An 18,334-nucleotide genomic window follows, 5' to 3' on the forward strand; every position below is an offset into this window, starting at 1 on the left:
ACAAAAATCTGAGCATCTCTCTTCTACCACACACCTTAGGGTAATGCCAGGCAGAAGGGGCTGGAGGAGGAGGAGGAGGAGGAGGAGGAGGAGGAGGAGGTCAATATTCAGGGGACAGAAGCCTTGAGAACAACAGCCGACTCAGTCGGGAAAGTCCAAACCAGCCATTTGGCAGAGAAGCAGCAGTTGGAGCTGCAGGGCAGAGTTGGATGGGCACTATGTTGTAAGCAGCAAAGCCATCGGGGACCTAGACGTTTCATTGCTGGCTCTGTTTGTCAGGGGAACATAGAGACTTTTTACTTCATGCTGGGGAAAAGTGGATGACTTCACTGTCTTGCTAATGTCTGTGGCATTGACTTGCTTTGCCAACTTTGGAGTGGCAATTCGATCTCTGTACAATATCAAAGTATTAACATTACCTCATCAGCCAACAGCAAAAATCTGAGCATCTCTCTTCTTCCACACACCTTAGGGTAATGCCAGGCAGAAGGGGCTGGAGGAGGAGGAGGAGGAGGAGGAGGAGGTCAATATTCAGGGGACAGAAGCCTTGAGAACAACAGCCGACTCAGTCGGGAAAGTCCAAACCAGCCATTTGGCAGAGAAGCAGCAGTTGGAGCTGCAGGGCAGAGTTGGATGGGCACTATGTTGTAAGCAGCAAAGCCATCGGGGACCTAGATGTTTCATTGCTGGCTCTGTTTGTCAGGGAAACATAGACAGAGACTTTTTACTTCATGCTGGGGAAAAGTGGATGACTTCACTGTCTTTACATTTTTGGCTTGCCATTCATTCGTGAAGGCATTTCAGGTTGGAGGAGAGGCTTAGTATCTTATACAGTTTGAATAAATACCTAGTTAACTTCATGTCTTGGACTTAGTAATTTGTCCTTGTCATTTTTATCTCTTCCCAAGATACCATTACAGATTCCTTGCAGCTACAACAAGTTTATTAAAAAGACCTCACACGATGAGCACAGGGTGTTGCCAACCGCAGGTGGTGGCTCGTGTCAGTAATAACAATGTGTATCACTTTGGATCGGAAGAGATTCTTACTGGATTCAGGTGGCTAGCTGAAGAGGTAAGGATTGCCGGTCTTGCTTGCGAGATGAAGGCTGAGCTCACCATCTGCAGCATCATCAACAGAACTAATTGAGGACCCTTGGTACAGAGCCAAGTGGAACATCTGAATCAGAGGTTCAGACAGTTCTGCGACTATGTAGGCTGCAGATTGGTTGACTTGTGCCATAGGGTGGCGGGATTTCGGATTCCGTGCTAAATAGGTCAGGACACCACCATACACACAAGGTAGCTACATGGGTAGTGGAGTCTGAGTGGAATGAACTGAGCAGATTTTTAGGCCAGAGGGTCTCAGGAAAGTACAGAAAGGGCTTCAGTCTCAAAAAGGGTGCATGACAAACACAGGAAGAGAGTAGAGCAAGGGAGAATCAGTATTGTAGTCGTGAACTGTCACAGCTGTGCTGCGAAAGAACCACAGCTGTATGAGCTAACAGAAAGCACTGACATACAGTATGAACTAACAGAAAGCACTGACATACAGATAGTTACAGGTACCAAAGGCTGGCTAAAGCCAGTGATAAGTTCAGCTGAAATTTTCGCAGGGTACCTAATGGTGTCCAGAAAGGATTGATGAAACACAGTTGATGGTGGGCATATTTGTTGTTGTTAGAAGTACTTTATCATGTAACAAAATTGAGATACATAGTTCCTGTCAGACCGTGCGGGTAGAGGTTATACGTGACAACCAAAATAAATTAAATATTGGTTGCCTTTTCTGACTCCCTGATCCAGATGATAGATTTGCCAGATGATTCAATGAGAACTTGAGTATCATCTAAAATAGGTACTCCACTCACACAATTATAGTTGGCAGTGGCTTCAATCTACCCTTGTCATGTTGGTGAAAAACCACATTCAAAGCTGGTGGCAGGTATAAAACACTGTCTGAAATCTTACTAACTGCTTTTTCAAAAAATATTTTCAGCAAATGAATCAGGAGACAATCGAAGTGAAAATGAATGCAAAAAATACTTGACCTCTTAGTACCAAATAATACTGACCAAATAGTGATCATCATGACAGATACAGGGATTAGTGACCACAGGGTCATTGTAGTGAGACAGACCACCAAAGCATCAAAATCCACTAAAAAGAAAGCAAAATATATCTATTTAAAAAAGCAGATAAAAATTTGCTTGGTGCCTTCTTCAGAGACAGTTTCCTTTCCTTCCCAACTACCTATGTAAGTGCGGACCAAATGTGGCTTAGATTCAAAGAAATAGTATTGGTGACAATTCTACATCTACATCCATACTCTGCAAGCCACCTGACGGTGTGTGGCGGAGGGTACCCTGAGTACCTCTATCGGTTCTCCCTTCTATTCCAGTCTCGTATTGTTCGTGGAAAGAAGGATTGTCGGTGTGCTTCTGTGTGGGCTCTAATCTCTCTGATTTTATCCTCATGGTCTTTTCGTGAGATATACGTAGGAGGGAGCAATATACTGCTTGACTCTTCGGTGAAGGTATGTTCTCGAAACTTCAACAAAAGCCCGTACCGAGCTACTGAGTGTTCTCTCCTGCAGAGTCTTCCAATGGAGTTTATCTATCATCTCCGTAATGCTTTTGCGATTACTAAATGATCCTGTAACAAAGCGCGCTGCTCTCCGTTGGATCTTCTCTATCTCTTCTATCAACCCTATCTGGTACGGATCCCACACTGCTGAGCAGTATTCAAGCAGTGGGCGAACAAGCGTACTGTAACCTACTTCCTTTGTTTTCGGATTGCATTTCCTTAGGATTCTTCCAATGAATCTCAGTCTGGCATCTGCTTTACCGACGATCAACTTTATATGATCATTCCATTTCAAATCAGTCATAATGCGTACTCCCAGATAATTTATGGAATTAACTGTTTCCAGTTGCTGACCTGCTATTTTGTAGCTACATGATACGGGATCTATCCTTCTATGTATTCGCAGCACATTACACTTGTCTACATTGAGATTCAATTGCCATTCCCTGCACCATGCGTCAATTCGCTGCAGATCCTCCTGCATTTCAGTACAATTTTCCATTATTACAACCTCTCGATAGACCACAGCATCATCTGCAAAAAGCCTCAGTGAACTTCCGATGTCATCCACAAGGTCATTTATGTATATTGTGAATAGCAACGGTCCTATGACACTGCCCTGCGGCACACCTGAAATCACTCTTACTTCGGAAGACTTCTCTCCATTGAGAACGACATGCTGCGTTCTGTTATCTAGGAACTCTTCAATCCATTCACACAATTGGTCTGATAGTCCATATGCTCTTACTTTGTTCATTAAACGACTGTGGGGAACTGTATCGAACGCCTTGCAGAAGTCAAGAAACACGGCATCTACCTGGGAATTGAGAGATTAATACCCAATAAATTAATAAAAGATGGTACTGATCCCCCACAGTACAAAAAACAGGTCAAAACATTGTCGCCAAGGCAATGAAGCACGTTAAGTTAAAAACAACACAAAATTTCCAATATTGGGAATGTTTTATTGAAGCTCAAAATCTAGTGCAAACTTCAGTGCTACAAGCTTTTCATAATTTCCACAATGAAACTGTCCTCCTCAATAGCTGAATGATCAGTGCAGCAGAATTCCACATGAGGGGGCCAGATTCGATTCCCAGCTGGGTTGGAGATTTTCTCAGGGTGGGGTCTGGGTATTGTGTCGCTCCATCAATGTTTCATCCTCATCTACACACAAGTCACCACAGTGGTCTACCCAATGGGAGGACCTAGCCACATGAACATTTTGTTTACAATGAAACTCTGTCTCGAAATCTGGCATAAAGTCAAAAGAGATTCTGGTCGTATGCAAAGTACACCAGTGGTAAGATACAATTAATACCTTCCATGTGCGATATCAATGATAATGTTACCAATGACAGCGCCACTAAAGGGAGATACAGAACATGGTTTTCTGAAATTTCTTCACCAAAGAAGACAAAGTAAATATTGTAGAATCCAAATCAAGAACAGCTGTCAACACAGTAACTTAGGAGTAGATATCACTGATGTAGTGAAGTTGCTTAATAAAGAGAACTCTTCTAGTCCAGAGGGTATGCCAATTGTGTTTCTTTCAGACTATGATGATACTATAGCCCCTTTTGCAGCTGCCGCATACAACCACTCATTCGATGGAAGATCTAAGTTGCACAGGTTACACCAATACTCAGGAAAGTAAATAGGGGTAATCCGATGAATTACAGACTTATTTCACTGATGTTGATTTGCGGTAGTATTTTGGAACATATACTGTGTTTGAACATTATGAGAGCAAATGGCTATTGACACACTGTCAACACAGATTCAACACTCTCTTTATTCACATGATGCAACAACTGCTATCAACAGGGGATCTCAGATTGATTCCACTATTTCTATATTTCCGTAAGTCTTTTAACATCATTCCTCACAAGAGACTTCTAATCAAATGGTGTGTTTATGGAGTACCATTTCAGTTGGGGGACTGGACTCGCGTTTTCCTCTCAGTAAGGTCACAGTATGTAGTAACTGACAGAAAATCATATAGTAAAACAGAAGTGACAACTGGCATTTCCCAAGGAAGTGTTATATGTCCTCTGCTGTTCCTAATCTACCAGTATATACATCAACAAAAATAATAAATTTTTGAAAATATAATGTAGCTGTATATAAAAAAAATCTACTCACCACTTGGCAGGAGAACACACATATAAAAGGTATTAAATATGCAAGCCTTAGGCTCTTTCTTCAGGCAGAAGGGCTGAAGGGGAAAGAAGAGGGGTGAAGGAAATGAAATGATGAAGTTTAGGAAAAGGGGTAGAGTTTGGACAAGTCACCCAGAATTCACGGTCAGGGAGACTTACTTTCCTTCTCATCCCATCCAATAAGTCTCTCCTGAACCTGGGTTCTGGGTGACTTTTCCGAATTCTACCACTTTTCCTAAACCTCGCCAGCCCTTTGAGCCACTAGCTCAGAAATCTAGCAAACTCTAATACCTTTTTATAAGAGTGTTCTCCTGCCACTGCTTAGTGGATAGGTTTTTTTTATCTTTTTATCTATCCAGTTACATTACAATTTACACATATGATTTAGGAGATAATCTGAGCAGCCTTCTTAGATTTTTTTCAGATCATGCCATAATGTACCATCTAATGTAGGCGTCAGGAGATCAAACCAATTGCAAAATGACTTGGACCCTTCTCTGTATGGTGCGAAAAGTAGCAGTTGTCTCTGAATAAGGAGAAGTGTGAAGTCATCCACATGAATACAAAAAGAAATCAATTAATTTTTTGTTACACAATAAATCACACAAATCTGACGGGTGTCAATTCAACCAAATACCTAGTAAGTACAATTACAAACAACTTAAATTGGAACAGTCACATAGATAATGTTGTGGGGAAGGCAAACTAAAAACTGAATTTTATTGGCAGAAGACACAAAAGCTGTAACAAATCCACTATTGCCTACACTACCCTTATCGATCCTCTGCTTGCCTTGTGGTATGGGGACCTTACATCAAAAAAGTCCATAGAAGGGCAACCTGTTTTGTATTCATGAAATAGGAGAGAGAGTGTCATGGATATGACAAGCAAATTAGAGAGGCAATCATTAAAACAAAGTCATCGTTTGTTGCACAGGGATCTTTTCACGAAATTTCAATCACCAACTTGTTCCTCTGAATGCAAAAATATTTTTTGTCACTAACCTACACACGGAGGAATGATCACCGTAATGAAATAAGAGAAATCAGAGCTCATACAAAATGATTTTAGTGTTAATTTTTTCCTTACATTGTTAGAGAGTGGAACGGCGAAATATTTTGAAGATGGCCCCCCAAAGAACCCTCTGCTAGGAACTTTAGTGTGACCTGCAGAGTAGATGTCCATTACACATTTTAATGATATGACAGGGAGCTGCGAACAGTGGGTAATGGTTACTTGTTTTAAACCTCTGAATAATGTTGGAAGATGAAAAACCTGAAAAACCTAAATATCGGTCTTTCTTAAATCCCCATTCGTCTCGATGACCACATACAAATGCGGCACAACGTGATAGGGAATTTTTAAAGCAATAACCCTGAATAAAATACCCATTTGACTGAAGATATTCCATACTAGATAATGGGAAGTATACGAGAGCTTGCTAGAAGATTTTGGGTCACTTACAACAGCAAACAAAAGCACTTCATTTGTGAAGTATATTTTTCTGATTGATTGGATTCCTTTGCACTAACAATACATAAATGCTGGGTAAATCATTTCAAGGATTGGAGAATAGCAAGGGCACACCTTCTGCTTCAGGGTTTTCTTCACAAGGTACTAAGTTCTGCGTACAGGAAACAAATTTCGTTCCATTATTGTATATTTTATGAAATTATAGCAACAAAACCACCACTCTTGAAACTGTTATGAAACTTGAATTTCATTATTTCTAATGTTCATTTTTTATTATTTTTAATGCTCATTTTTTAAATAACATAATTTTCAGCAGTCATATTTTTTAGCTAGAATAATATATTTCGTAAGACAGACTCCAGCCAACAAGTGTTAATTCTTTGCAAAGTTCAATGTTTAATAGATTTGTCACTTATTTAAATATCTGAATCTTAATTAGGTATACAAATGTCAATAAAAAATGGAAATATATTCCTTCCGTATTTTTAAACAATATATTAAGGAAAACAACCTTGCTAATATGCACAAAATTATCAAACAATAAGAAAAACAGTAAAACAGGTAAAACAAAGTCACAGAAACACTCATTTGGATTCCCATAAATTTTAAGAAACCAATTTGGGCACAGAAAGCAACTCCCATTAACACTAAACAGACCTGACAGTTTGCAAGATCTTCAAGTGCTTGCAAGAACGGACCTGTAACAATTTAATGTTCCAAATTTGAAATGTGCAGAAAACAGTCGAAGACTGTGAGACATTAAAAAGCTTATTGCCACATTTCATTACATAAACATTGCCAACTCTTTGTCTACTTGTTGTTCATTGCCAAAAGCCAACATCCTTCCTCAGAACAACAAAGAATTTGTTGTAACCTAATTTAGAATTGATAATAATTTTTACCCCCCCATGAACCATGGACCTTGCCGTTGGTGCGGAGGCTTGCGTGCCTCAGCGATACAGATAGCCGTACCGTAGGTGCAACCACAACGGAGGGGTACCTGTTGAGAGGCCAGACAAATGTGTGGTTCCTGAAGAGGGGCAGCAGCCTTTTCAGTAGTTGCAAGGGCAACAGTCTGGATGATTGACTGATCTGGCCTTGTAACAATAACCAAAACGGCCTTGCTGTGCTGGTACTGCGAACGGCTGAAAGCAAGGGGAAACTACAGCCGTAATTTTTCCCGAGGGCATGCAGCTTTGCTGTATGATTAAATGATGATGGCGTCCTCTTGGGTAAAATGTTCTGGAGGTAAAATAGTCCCCCATTCGGATCTCCGGGCGGGGACTACTCAAGAGGATGTCGTTATCAGGAGAAAGAAAACTGGCAGTCTACGGATTGGAGTGTGGAATGTCAGATCCCTTAATCGGGCAGGTAGGTTAGAAAATTTAAAAAGGGAAATGGATAGGTTGAAGTTAGATATAGTGGGAAGTAGTGAACTTCGGTGGCAGGAGGAACAAGACTTCTGGTCAGGTGACTACACGGTTATAAACACAAAATCAAATAGTGGTAATGCAGGAGTAGGTTTAATAATGAATAGGAAAATAGGAATGCGGGTAAGCTACTACCAACAGCACAGTGAACGCATTATTGTGGCCAAGATAGATACGAAGCCCACACCTACTACAGTAGTACAAGTTTATATGCCGACTAGCTCTGCAGATGACGAAGGAATTGAAGAAATGTATGATGAAATAAAAGTAATTATTCAGATAGTGAAGGGAGACGAAAATTTAATAGTCATGGGTGACTGGAATTCGAGTGTAGGAAAAGGGAGAGAAGGAAACATAGTAGGTGAATATGGATTGGGGCTAAGAAATGAAAGAGGAAGCTGCCTGGTAGAATTTTGCACAGAGCACAACATAATCATAGCTAACACTTGGTTTAAGAATCATGAAAGAAGGTTGTATACATGGAAGAACCCTGGAGATACTAAAAGGTATCAGATAGATTATATAATGGCAAGACAGAGATTTAGGAACCAGGTTTTAAATTGTAAGAAATTTCCAGGGGCAGATGTGGACTCTGACCACAATCTATTGGTTATGACCTGTAGATTAAAACTGAAGAAACTGCAATAAGGTGGGAATTTAAGGAGATGGGACCTGGATAAACTGAAAGAACCAGAGGTTGTACAGAGTTTCAGGGAGAGCATAAGGGAACAATTGACAGGAATGGGGGAAAGAAATACAGTAGAAGAAGAATGGGTAGCTTTGACGGAAGAAGTACTGAAGGCAGCAGAGGATCAAGTAGGTAAAAAGACGAGGGCTAGTAGAAATCCTTGGGTAACAGAAGAAATATTGAATTTAATTGATGAAAGGAGAAAATATAAAAATGCAGTAAATGAAGCAGGCAAAAAGGAATACAAACGTCTCAAAAATGAGATCGACAGGAAATGCAAAATGGCTAAGCAGGGATGGCTAGAGGACAAATGTAAGGATGTAGAAGCGAGTGTCACTAGGGGTAAGATAGATACTGCCTACAGGAAAATTAAAGAGACCTTTGGAGATAAGAGAACAACTTGTATGAATATCAAGAGCTCAGATGGAAACCCAGTTCTAAGCAAAGAAGGGAAAGCAGAAAGGTGGAAGGAGTATATAGAGGGTCTATACAAGGGCGATGTACTTGAGGACAATATTATGGAAATGGAAGAGGATGTAGATGAAGATGAAATGGGAGATACGATACTGAGTGAAGAGTTTGACAGAGCACTGAAAGACCTGAGTCGAAACAAGGCCCCCGGAGTGACAACATTCCATTAGAACTACTGACAGCCTTGGGAGAGACAGCCCTGACAAAACTCTACCATCTGGTGAGCAAGATGTATGAAACAAGCGAAATACCCTCAGACTTCAAGAAGAATATAATAATTCCAATCCCAAAGAAAGCAGGTGTTGACAGATGTGAAAATTACCGAACTATCAGTTTAATAAGTCACAGCTGCAAAATACTAACACGAATTCTTTACAGACAAATGGAAAAACGAGCAGAAGCCAACCTCGGGGAAGATCAGTTTGGATTCCGTAGAAACACTGGAACACATGAGGCAATACTGACCTTACGACTTATCTTAGAAGAAAGATTAAGGAAAGGCAAACTTACGTTTCTAGCATTTGTAGACTTAGAGAAAGCTTTTGACAATGTTGACTGGAATACTCTCTTTCAAATTCTGAAGGTGGCAGGGGTAAAATACAGGGAGCGAAAGGCTATTTACAATTTGTACAGAAACCAGATGGCAGTTATAAGCGTCGAGGGACATGAAAGGGAAGCAGTGGTTGGGAAGGGAGTAAGACAGGGTTGTAGCCTCTCCCCGATGTTGTTCAATCTGTATATTGAGCAAGCAGTAAAGGAAACAAAAGAAAAATTCGGAGTAGGTATTAAAATCCATGGAGAAGAAATAAAAACCTTGAGGTTCGCCGATGACATTGTAATTCTGTCAGAGTCAGCAAAGGTCTTGGAAGAGCAGTTGAATGGAATGGACAGTGTCTTGAGTGGAGGATGTAAGATGAACATCAACAAAAGCAAAACGAGGATAATGGAATGTAGTCGAATTAAGTCGGGTGATGCTGAGAGAATTAGATTAGGAAATGAGACACTTAAAGTAGTAAAGGAGTTTTGCTATTTGGGGAGCAAAATAACTGATGATGGTCGAAGTAGAGAGGGTATAAAATGTAGAGTGGCAATGGCAAGGAAAGCGTTTCTGAAGAAGAAAAATTTGTTAACATCGATTATAGATTTAAGTGTCAGGAAGTCATTTCTGAAAGTATTTGTATGGAGTGTAGCCATGTATGGAAGTGAAACATGGACGATAAATAGTTTGGACAAGAAGAGAATAGAAGCTTTCGAAATGCGGTGCTACAGAAGAATGCTGAAGATTAGATGGGTGGATCACAGAACTAATGAGGAAGTATTGAATAGGATTGGGGAGAAGAGAAGTTTGTGGCACAACTTGACCAGAAGACAGGATCGGTTGGTAGGAAATGTTCTGAGGCATCAAGGGATCACCAATTTAGTATTGGAGGGCAGCGTGGAGGGTAAAAATCGTAGAGGGAGACCAAGAGATGAATACACTAAGCAGATTCAGAAGGATGTAGGTTGCAGTAGGTACTGGGAGTACCTACTGCTTGCACAGGATAGAGTAGCACGGAGAGCTGCATCAAACCAGTCTCAGGACTGAAGACCACAACAACAATAATTTTTAAGAATTTTCTTCACAGTTTTAGTTTCATAACTACAATTTTATGTAACAAAATTGAAATTCAAAATGTTCACCACATAATCCAAAAATGATTACATCCAATGCAAGGATGTTACAATCGCTACTTACCATTAACTGTTCTTTCAGCTGTGTGGAACCCATGACCTGTAATGATTACAAAAGAGATAAGAGGAAAAATAAAAAAAACATAATCATCTTTCAAAAAGTAGTAAACTTTTGATTTAAGTACAAGTATCTACCATTGGATTTACATCCACCATTTTTAGGAGAAACGCACCTGAGGTTAAACAAAGTTTATGTTAAAACTAATTTCTGAGAGAGAACTTTCATTAGTGATCTAAAAACCTCTGTTACTGCCATGAGCCTCCCTGATTTCAGTGTAACATGTTTTTTCTTCCGACAAAATATGAAAGTTGTATGTGACAACACTAAGCAGATCCCTCTGATCTTGAGGTCTGAATGACCTGTCTTTGTTTTTCAACTTTTCCCCAATCTATTCCTCTCTCACTGTTGAGGAAGGAATTATCAGTTACAAGAGCTACGATAGTGTATCTACTTTTTTTGTGTCAGTTGGCAGTACGACATTTACTCCTGATGGTAAGTATACTGGCCAACAAGTCTGTTTCACTAGCTTATAACAATAATTGTTAAGTGTTAACAATGATTGTTAACTGAATGTGTGTTTTTGATAGCAAAAGTAGAAATATTAAAAAAGAAATTGTGACACTAGTGATAAGATACTTTCCTCAAAATATGGGTTGTCTAAAGACTGGCAGTGAAGATGTTCACAATATAGCCACTACATGTTAAGTCAGATGATGGACAATCAAGTCTTGGAGAAAAATTGAAGGATTCACGGAATCATGTTTTTGTGGAACATAACAACATTCTGATAATGTTCTGATCTGCATCCCTCATAGATATTGAATCATATTTTTCTACAGTCTGAAGGTTACTCCATAATTAATCTGTTTCTAACATTTCCAAAATTAAAACAAAAATAAAAAATAAATATTTCTTATGGGCATAATAGTCAGCAAAATAAAAAAGGAATCGACTAACTTAAAACAAGTTGCTACATAAAATCAATTTATATTGTTTCCTTTCTATGGTCAAGTCTCATATAAACTCACTAAACTTCTCAAAAAAAAAACATTACATACTCATTACATATAAATCTCAACTTCACTATTAAGTCTTTTTATGCATGATATTAATATAATACAAAACTTATACCATAACAGTGGCATACATAAAATTGACTATTCTGATTGAAACAGCCAGCTACATTGGACAAGCAAGAAGAAACTTTAAAACACACTACAAAGAACACATGGAACTAAAAAGAATGAACTTATGAAATAACTCCACTTTTGCAGCTCAGTTCATACAAGAGGAACACTGCACAATATAGAAAACAAACTAATACTACTTCATAAAATGAATAAAGGATATTTTATGAACATTTTTGGAAAAGAAATAGAAATTATGCCTAGCTAGAAAATTCAAAAGAAAACATGCTCAATGAGCAATAAACACTTAAAAGCTCAGTTTCCTGACCATCTGCTGCCCCATTATTGATAAATTCTTTAAAATTACTCCACAAATTTGTAACTGTATCCAGATGGAATCTAGATGTTTATAAATATGCTCTGTAAGTAGTCCATGATGCATCAAAGTTATGCTATCATCCATCCTATGCTAAAATCCAAGCTATACCAACAACCTCTGCAGTTTCCTGTATTTCAGCTTTTGCAGACTAGGAATGTAAATGTGCACTTGACTTGGCTGCCCCATCCACTGCAACTATGTTGGACCTTTATTAGAAAGCTATTTTTAGCCTCTTCCTTATAGAATGTGCAAATTCGAATATGTTGAAACATAAACCCAAACAATAATTGTAATGTAATTAGTTATACAGTCTTGAGACAACAATATTATTATGACATCATTAATTTTAAATATACCACTCTTTTACTTATATCTTTTCAAACAGTTGCGGAGCACACGGAAATGCTAAAAACGTTGTTAGTTTCCATTTTCATCATGATGATTTACACACACAAAAGAATTATTGGATGGAACAGTAGTATAAGTAACTTATGCTCATAATTTCCATAATCTTTCCAACAATATATGTTTTTAAAACTTTTAACATAGTCTTTTTTTGTGGGGGTGGTGGGGCATGACACACATGACGCAGATCAGTGGTGAATTTAACCCCAAAACCAATATTGCAATAGTGTAGAACTTACAAATTTCTAAAACAGGAAACATCTTCAGCTTACAGGTAAAAATGAAATGAAGGCTTATGATGAGATCTCATACAGGATTACATAATTCCCTACAAAAAAATAAGAAAACAGTTTCACAATTTATACAATTACCACAGATGTACTGCTACAAAAATAGATGACCCTATGCACAAGTAGTAACACTATGAAAAGGAATGTTGCTATTCACCATATAGCAGAGATATTGAGTTGCAGGTAGGCACAACAAAAGGCCTGTCACAAATAAAGCTTTTGGCCAGTAAGGTTTCAGTTGTCTGAGCTGCAGTCGTGTGTGTGTGTGTGTGTGTGTGTGTGTGTGTGTGTGTGTGGTCTAGTTCAGACAAAGGCCTTACTGGCTGAAAGCTTTATTTGTGACAATCTTGTTGTTGTAGGTATCTGCAACTCAGCATCTCCGCTATATGGTGAGTAGCAACTTTCTTTTTCATAATCTGTTACATTCCATACTGGATTTTCCATTGTTTGATTTATGCACAAGCATTACTTTTTCTCTATTTGCTTTCTTTATATTCTCGTTTTCTTTCTTGTCTTCTTTCTTCTCCTGCTTTGCAATCAAGCTCACTTAATTATTCATTTTTGCAGTTTAGGCCTTTGCAGGAAGTTTACTTAGTCTTACAATACATTCTATATAGAAACAAGGACATTCGCCTTGTTGGTTTGAATGCTACAGAGGTTAATTACTTACAGATCTATTGGAGATTGTATAAATTGCCTTCTTTTGTAAAACCAAACGGAACTACCTTGGCTGGTTGACTTATGAGGGGAAATTTGTGTAAAATGTGATTTGGATTTTTCCATATACATAAAGTTTTGGCTGAGGGAAAAATCATATTACGATCTGTACAAATATAGATATCCAATAATAAATCAATTAAAAGTTTTGGATTAGTAACAAATAATTTAAAGACCCGGACCAAAAACCATAAACAAATAAATCATAGATGATTTGTTGTTAAATCTCAACAGCTAATACACACATAAAAAAAAGTTTTGCATCACCTGGGTTCCGAGAGTTCCAGAACCTGTACAGAAAATTGGAATAGAGATCAACATAAACATCATTTCTGCCCTTTTTATTGCTCATGAAAAACCACACATTGCATGTTGTACCACCATACAGCAAGACCTTCGGAGGTGGTGATCCAGACTGCTGTACACATCGATACCTCTAATAGCCAGTAGCATGTCCTCTTGCGTTGATGCATACTATCCCCAAGTTCATGAAGGCACTGTTGTTCCAGATTGTCCCACTCCTCAACGGCGATTCGGTAGATCCCTCAGAGTGGTTGGTGGGTCACGTCGTCCATAAACACCCCTTTTCAGTCAATCCCATGCATGTTCGATAGTGTTAATGTCTGTAGAACATGCTGGCCACTCTAGTTGAGCAATGTCGCAATGTCGTTATACTGAAGGAAGTCATTCACAAGATGTGCACGACGGGGGCGCGAATTGTCGTCCACCAAGATGAATGCCTCGCCAATATGCTGCTCATATGGCTGCAATATCAGTCAGAGGATGACATTTACATATTGTCAGCTATTACGGCGCTTTCTATGAACACCAGTGGCATATGGTGGCCCAACATAATGCCACCCCAAAACATCAGGAAACCTCCACCTTGCTGCATTTGGTGGACAGTGTGTCTAAGGCCTTCAGCCTGACCAGGTTGCCTTGAAACACGTCTCCGACGATTGGCTAGTTGAAGGCATATGCAACACTCATAGGTGAAGAGAAAGCGATGCCAATCCTGAGCAGTCCATTCGGCATGTTCTTGGGCCCATCTCTACCATGCTGCATGGTGCCCTGGTTGCAAAGATGGACCTCACCATCGATATCAGGTGTGGAGTTGTCCATCATGCAGCCTACTGCGCACAGTTTGAGTCGTAACACGAAGTCCTGTGGCTACACAAAAAGCATTATTCAACACGGTGGCATTGCTGTCAGGTTTCCTCCAAGCCATAATCCATAGGTAGCAGTCACCCACTGCAATAGTAGCCCTTGGGTGGCCTGAGCGAGGCATGTCGCCAACAGTTCCTGTCTCTCTGTATCTCCTCCATGTCCAAACAACATTGCTTTGGTTCACTCTTAGACTCCTGAACACTTCCCTTGTTGAGAGCCCTTCCTGGCATAAAGTAACAATGCGGACACAGTCAAACCATGATATTGACTGTCTAGGCATGGTTGAACTACAGACAACATGAGCCATGTATCTCCTCCTTGGTGGAATGACTGGAACTGATCAGCTGTCGGACCCCCTCCGTCTAATAGGCGCTGCTCAAGCATGGTTGTTTACATCTTTGGGCAAGTTTAGTGACATCTCTGAACAGTCAAAGGGAATGTGTCCGTGATACAATATCCTCAGTCAATGGCTGTCTTCAGGAGTTCTGGGAAGTGGGATGATGCAAAACTTTTTTTGATGTGTGTATTGGTGAAGGAACAGGATGACAACTGTGAAACAAGATACCATGGGGCAACACAGCCTGCTTCTGTCTTTAAAAAACTGTTGCCTGTAGTGAGTATACTATCAGCCATAGGAACACACACCCAAAAAAAGCAAGCACAGTTCAGGCACGCACGACCACCAACTCCATCATTTCGGTTTGAAATGCAACATCATGTGGGATGCAAGCAGCAATCTGGAGGGGGTGGAGAAGGAGAAGACATAGTAGTGTATGGGTGGGGAGAGAGACAAACATTGTCTGGAAGTTGTGTGGCAGGGAGGGGAGGGGGGGGGGGGGGAGAGCCGAAAAAGGAGAGGACCGAAGAAAGATCGGTGGATGCGTTAGCAGAGGACTGCAAATAAACAAGTTGGGAGATGAGAATGGGGAGGAGATAATAGGACAGAGGGATGGAAACTGTTGGGTGGAGGGTGTGGGGACAGTATATTCCCGTAGGTTGAGGCTGGGATAATTATGGGAGCAGAAAATGTGTTTAAGGAAACTCCCAGCTGCACAGTTCACAAAAGCTGGTGGTGGAGGGAAAGATCCAGATGGCTCAGGTAGTGAAGCACCTATGGTAATATACTGTCCCCACACCCTCTATCCAACAGTTTCCGCCCCCCTCTGTCCTATTATCTCCTCCCCATTCTCATCTTCCACCCTGTATATTTGCATCCCTCTGCTAATGCATCTGTCCATCTTTCCCCAGTCCTCTACTTTTTTGCTCCTTTTTTCCCCACCTCCCTGCCACACAACTGCTTGACACTGCACCTGTTGGCAGTCTAGTCCCTGAACACTCCTCCAGGCAATGTTTGTCTCTCTCCCCACCTGCACACTACTATCCCTTCTCCTTCCCCACCCCCCTCCAGATCGCTACTTGCATCCCACATGATGTTGCATTCTGGGCCGAGATGCTGGAGTTGCGGTCGTGCATGCGTGAGGTGTGCTTACTTTTGTGCGTGTGTGTGCGCATGCATGTGTGTGTCATTTGTACTGACGAAGGCTCTGGCCAAAAGCTATGTGTGAGTGTCTTTTAATAGTGCCTGTCTGCAACATGACATGACCTTTTTATGGAAAGTGGCAATCTATCTTTTCCAACATTTTCAATAAATAGTATGAATTTATCAGTTTTACCTCCTGTGCAACACATGAACAGCAGAGAGTAACATTTCTTTGAAAGAATGATCAAATGAGCTTGGCAGTAAACAGCCAACAATATCTAATGAAGAATCAGGTGAAGGGTCAGAACAAAATGTGATGAGTAAACCGTGCTTGCATTCTAATTAGGGACAGTTTGTTGTGATCAGTGTGTAGTTTTTATCTTTTGCCATCTTTACAAATACTGCAGAAGGAATCTAGTGATAATGTACTTCCACAAATAACTGCATACTGTTGAGGCTCCAGGCAATTTAAATTCACAATGAATGATGCAGGTTTTCAGGTCTCCACAGATATCAAACATTGGAAGAAAACTTTGATATTTTTCGAATTAGTGTAATTCCTATCATGTACAACTATCTGCATGAAATCTATATATGAATGCTGTTAGATGAACTTTGTAATGCATAGACAGGTGGTGGCATAATTACACCAGTGAGTACATTATCCAATATCTCTCATTTTAGATATTCAGTACAAAACCTAATTTTAGTGGACTGCTGTAGGTACAAAGTGTAAATACAAGGTGGGCAGGGAACAAGAGGCAGATGTGGTGGAGTGTTTTTCTTGGTGGTTTAACTCCTACAATTTTGTTACTGTAATATCTGTAACAACTGATGTTCAATACAAATAAAACTGGCAGATGAAATAATTCAATTTCCCAAAACTGCAGGACATAATGATACGAAGAACACAATGCTACCTTTAGCTTTCAGAACGAATAACTTCATTCCAGTACATTTTGATATTTGGTTACGGTACCTTCATCTTTCTACAGTCAACTTCATCTTTCTTGACATTTCCCTTTCTTTCTTCATTCTGTCACAGCTTAAAACCCAGTTATTTGCTCAGAAAGCTAAAACTTCATCTCAATCTCAAGTTATGACACACAATATTGTCATACATGCAGCAGTGCACCACATTTTTAGCTTGATGAACTGAAAGCTAAACTTCTGCTTCCTGATGACAAATGTTTTACATAAGTACTAAATAACATAACTTCGCTAGCAAGAATTAACTACTCCATCTAGTTACTACTAACAAGTTCAGCACTGTTCTATACTGAACTGGGTGTTGTGGGTTTTAAAAGAGGCTAAACTTAGTCAAGAGATGGTCCAAAGAAGTGTGATAGGATCATTCATCTTCTCGGTTATATAATGATGTATCATGCCAGAATGACACAATCCTTATTCACTGGCATCAATATAGTTTATAGCGAAATATTGTAGCTGAGAAACCCACACAATGTTTCCATTTGGTACAGCAGATGGTAGCTCACCTTACAAATGGATAAATGTTAGGTGATTATCTGACATCCACTGCTGGATACAGGCCTCCTGTCGACTTTTACAAGCATTCAAGATTTCTGTTATACACATCCACATTGCTCCAGGAATGTTTTATAATGTCCAGTTTCCATTAGGTGTGTCAGTCTTTCCTCATGTCGTGGAAATTAGCTATGAACTTTCTTGGTCCATCTATCATCTATTGGGTTGGGTTGTTTTTGGGGGAGGAGACCAGACAGCGAGGTCATCCGTCTCATCACATTAGGGAAAGAAGTCGGCCGTGCCCTTTCAAAGGAACCATCCCGGCATTTGCCTCGAGCGATTTAGGGAAATCACGGAAAACCTAAATCAGGATGGCTGGACGCGGGATTGAACCGTCGTCCTCCTGAATGTGAGTCCAGTGTGCTAGCCACTGCGTATCATCTATTCAATTGACTAAATTCCTCACCTGCCACCTATTCATTTGCATTCTAGTCATAATCACATTTTTCACTCCAGTGTGTTCCCTGATCCGTTTATTGGTTTTTCTGTCCAACCTATTAACGCTCAATATTTACCTCTCTTATGCTCACTGAGCAACCCTCAGTTTTGAATGGTCTTTGGATTATATGTCCATATCACATTACAATAGTGATAAACTTCTTGAGTTCTGTCACATTGATTAAATATATAGCAATTAACTGTGAAGTGGAACATACGTATTAGCAAAATCAACTGCATGGATG

General features: G+C 39.9%; 1 protein-coding gene across 3 annotated transcripts in view; it reads right to left on the minus strand.

Annotated features, from left to right (window-relative positions):
• The window catches only part of LOC126259706 (helicase domino), a 444,931-nt gene that overhangs the window by 172,780 nt on the left and 253,817 nt on the right, over window positions 1-18,334 (minus strand). For all 3 annotated transcript variants that reach the window (XM_049956690.1, XM_049956698.1, XM_049956682.1), the window contains exon 31: window positions 10,545-10,580. In XM_049956690.1, the coding sequence (XP_049812647.1) occupies window positions 10,545-10,580 (36 nt within the window). The remainder of the gene's footprint in view (window positions 1-10,544; window positions 10,581-18,334) is intronic.

The sequence above is a fragment of the Schistocerca nitens genome, chromosome 1 (assembly GCF_023898315.1).
Source record: "Schistocerca nitens isolate TAMUIC-IGC-003100 chromosome 1, iqSchNite1.1, whole genome shotgun sequence".
Taxonomy (NCBI): Eukaryota; Metazoa; Arthropoda; class Insecta; order Orthoptera; family Acrididae; genus Schistocerca; species Schistocerca nitens.